The sequence below is a fragment of the Tenrec ecaudatus genome, chromosome 9 (assembly GCF_050624435.1).
Source record: "Tenrec ecaudatus isolate mTenEca1 chromosome 9, mTenEca1.hap1, whole genome shotgun sequence".
Classification (NCBI taxonomy): domain Eukaryota; kingdom Metazoa; phylum Chordata; class Mammalia; order Afrosoricida; family Tenrecidae; genus Tenrec; species Tenrec ecaudatus.
This window is the reverse complement of record NC_134538.1, coordinates 30196186-30200101: the sequence shown is the minus strand read 5'-3', so window position 1 is coordinate 30200101 and position 3916 is coordinate 30196186. Positions and strand designations below refer to the sequence as shown.

The 3916-nt window shown below is 40.8% G+C and overlaps 1 protein-coding gene across 1 annotated transcript; it reads left to right on the top strand.

The window, feature by feature from the left end:
- Positions 1-2630: 2630 nt before the first annotated feature.
- LOC142456316 (eukaryotic translation initiation factor 1) lies at positions 2631-3189 on the top strand. The gene has a single exon (XM_075557473.1). It carries the CDS (start codon positions 2684-2686, stop codon positions 3023-3025), a length of 342 nt encoding a protein of 113 aa, XP_075413588.1. The 5' UTR covers positions 2631-2683; the 3' UTR covers positions 3026-3189.
- Positions 3190-3916: the final 727 nt, after the last annotated feature.

The window sequence follows — 3916 nt, the reverse complement described above, 5'->3', positions numbered from 1 at the left end:
CTGAATCTAACAATAACCCTAACCCTAATCCTAACCCTAATCGTAGGTCTAAACTAATCCTAACTCTAATCCCACACCTAACCCTAAACCTAGGTGTAACCCTAACCCTAATCCGAATCGTAACCCTACGTCTAATCTTAACCCTAAACTTAACAATAGGTCTAACCCTAAACCTAAACATAATCCTACAGGTGTTTTGAGAATGATCATGGCAACATACATACGAATGTGCTGGACACAAATGATGTATGTACAGATTGTGAAAAGAGTTGTATGAGCCCCTAATAAAATAATAAAACAAAAAAGAGCTTAGGACTGCTGAAAAGAGTGTAGATATGTACAATCAATATGGAATGTGACATGGTGCTACCTCAAACAACTGGGAATAGAAATTCCATGGGATCCAGCAATCCATCTGCTGTGCATATATCATAAATAAGTAAGAGTTGTAACACAACAAACATGCACATTCATGTTCATAGCAGCACTATTCAAATAGCAAGAAGATGGAGATAACCTAAATGCTCATCCGTGGATAGTGAAAGTTTGGCAAAATCTTGAATATATATAAATTATTGAGTTCATGACAGGGGAAATCAGGGAGGGAGGAGGAAAATGAGAAGCCGATACCAAGGGCTCAAGTAGAAAGCAAATGTTTGAGAATGATGATGGCAACAAATGTATAAATGTGCTAGACACAGTGGATGTATGTATGGATTGTGATAAGTGTACGAATCCCCAATAAAATGATTTTTTTTAAATCTTGACCAATATAATCCAACAACATAGAAAAATAGTACATCACAACCAAGTGGGATTCAAAGCAGGGATGCAAGGACGTTTCAACATTTGAAAAACAATTAACATAATCTACTACATTAACAAGAAAAAGGATAAGAACCATGTGATCATATCAATCAATGCAGAAAAAAAGCATTTGACAATATCCATCACCCATTCCTTTTAAAAGTTCTCAAGAAAATGAGATTAGAAGGGAAAATCCTCAACACAATAAAGGCCATATATGAAAAACCCAGAGCCAATATTGCACTCAATGGAGAAAAGCTGAAAACATTCCCATTGATGGAAGTGGTTCCCAACCTTCCTAATGCCACGACCCTTTAATGCAGTTCCTCAGGTTGGGGTGACCCTCCCAACCATAAAATTATTTGTGTTGTTACTTCATAACTGTAATTTTGCTACTGTGATGAATTGGGCAACCCCTGCGAAAGGGTTGTTCAACCTCCAAAGGGGTCATGACCCACAAGTTGAAAACAGCTAGATTAAGGGAACCCAACAAGGAAGCTCCTTATCCCCACTCTTATTCAACATTGTGCTGAAAGTCCTAGCCGGCACTATAAGGCAACACCAGAAATCAAGGGAATACCACTGGGCTACAAAGTGAAACTTTCGCCATTTACAGATGATATGGTTTTATATATTGAAAATCCTAAGCGGTTCTCAATAGGATGGTTGGAAACAATTTAGGAGTTTAGTAAAGTAGCAGGATACAAGTTTAACAAGCAAGAACATTACTACAAAACCCACAAATTGAACAATATCCCATGTTTGTGTATTGGAAAACTAAATATTGTGAAAATGACAATACTACCTGAAGAAGTCTAGCACTGAATGGGAAACAGATGGCCTTTTCAATAAGTGGTGCTGGAAAAACTGGATAGCCAACAGCAGAAGAATAAGACAAGATCTGTATTAGTCTGGGTAGACTAGAGAAAGAAATCCATATACACACGTATGTGTATAAGAAAGCGATGTATATACGACAGCAATTGAACATTGAGAAAACATCCCAGGCCAGTCCAGATCAAGTCCTTAAGTTTAATATTAGCCCATATGTCTCATACCAATCTATAAAGTCCTCTTCAGACTCACAAAACATGCAATGATGCTGAGTGTAGAAGATCACAGGCCAGTGGATCACAGTCTTTGGATCCAGTGTCATTGGAAACATCTCAGCGCTAGCAGGGGTCTCTGCATCAGGGTGGGTCCCTGTGTCTTGTCAGCTGCTATGTCTTCCTCAATGCCTGGATAAACATGGAGAAGATTTTATTAAGTGGAGTTAGTCCATCCCCCCAAAAGAAATGTCATGGGAGATCCCTGTTGTAAAGGAAAATGAAACAAAATACAAGAGCAAAGACTTTCATGTCAAAGGGATCAGATTTTGGAGGTTATCAATTGGGGGAGAGCAAGGGAAGGAAGTGGAAGCAGTAAGCTAGGGGAGGGGTGCTCAATACGTCGATCCCTATCTACTAGTTGATTGCAAATGTAGTGTGGGTAGATCGCATGGCATTAAAAAAATAGACATAAGCACATAATCAATTCCGTCCTTAATTGATATGCAGCACAGCCAATCAGATGCAATCGTAGGTGTCAGACTCAGGCGCAGACAACTGCACTAAGTGCAGCAAAGCAGACAAGGTAAGTTATCGTCAATTTGTAGACCTTGGTTTTTTTCTCTTAAACATACGAAAGGGTATTAAAATGAGTGGGGAGCTGGACCAAATAAGAAGACAAAAACTACCCAGTCACTGAGCCGCCGCCGAGGACTCAGCAGCCTCCCCCTCGAGCCCCCTCGCTTCCCAACGCTCCGTCCCCCCTGCCCGCCTTCTCCAGCCGCCGCCTTCCACAGGCCGTTTCCACCGAGGAAAAGGAATCGTATCGTATGTCCGCTATCCAGAACCTCCACTCTTTCGACCCCTTTGCTGATGCAAGTAAGGGTGATGACCTGCTGCCTGCGGGGACAGAGGATTATATCCATATAAGAATTCAACAGCGCAACGGCAGGAAGACCCTGACCACTGTCCAAGGGATCGCTGATGACTACGACAAAAAGAAGCTAGTGAAGGCCTTTAAGAAGAAATTTGCCTGCAATGGTACTGTGATTGAGCATCCAGAATATGGAGAAGTGATTCAGCTCCAGGGTGACCAGCGCAAGAACATATGCCAGTTCCTTGTAGAGATTGGACTGGCTAAGGACGACCAGCTGAAGGTTCATGGGTTTTAAGTGCTTGTGGCTCACGGAAGCTTAAGTGAGGATTTCCTTGCAATGAGTAGAAAAATTCCCTCTGTCCCTTGTCACAAGTTTAAAACCTCACAGCTTGTATGATGTAACCATTTGGGGTCCACTTTTAACTTGGACTAGTGTAACTCCTTCATGCAATAAACTCAAAAGAGCCACAAAAAAAAAAGAAGACAAAAACTTATCACTTTCATACGAAATGGGAGAATTTGACACCACAAGCCGACATTCAGCTGAAGTCCAGAGCGCAAGAACAGTTCTGGAACTTACTCGCAGCGGGAAAGCAACCAAACATGAGAAAATGAGCTACCTCCTTGACTGCATGATTCAGCTCTGCTTATTGCTGTGAGGCAGCCTTTTCCCACAGAAAGATCATGAAGTCCACGCACCGTTCCACCATGACTGATGATCATACGGAATGTGTTTGAGGCTGGCTGTCAGCAGCTACTGTCCGGACTGTGCATCCCTGGCTCATTCGTGCAAGTCATCAGAGTAAACTCAGGTAATGACAAAAATGTACATAGTTAATTGTGCTATATTGTGCAATATAGACTCATGCAGTTATGCAAGGTACATAAACATACCTCGTACATATAAAGAATTCTCAATGCACTTAGGAATAAATGTAATAAATAAATAAAAGTACATGTTTTGTATGTTTGTAGTTGGTAGATCTTTTTTTTTTTTTCATTTGGGGCCATCATTTATTCTTTTTTTTTTAACAATTTATTGGGGCTGATACAATTCTTTTCACAGTTCCTACATATACATACATCAATTGTATAAAGCACATCTGTACAGTCTTTGCCCCAATCATTCTCAAGGCATTTGCTCTCCACTTAAGACCCTTGCATCAGGTCCTCTTTTTTTTTTCCC

Coding starts and splice junctions, on each gene's coding strand:
- LOC142456316 (XM_075557473.1), top strand. CDS start 2,684: ATGTCCGCTATCCAGAACCTCCACTCTTTCGACCCCTTTGCTGATGCA.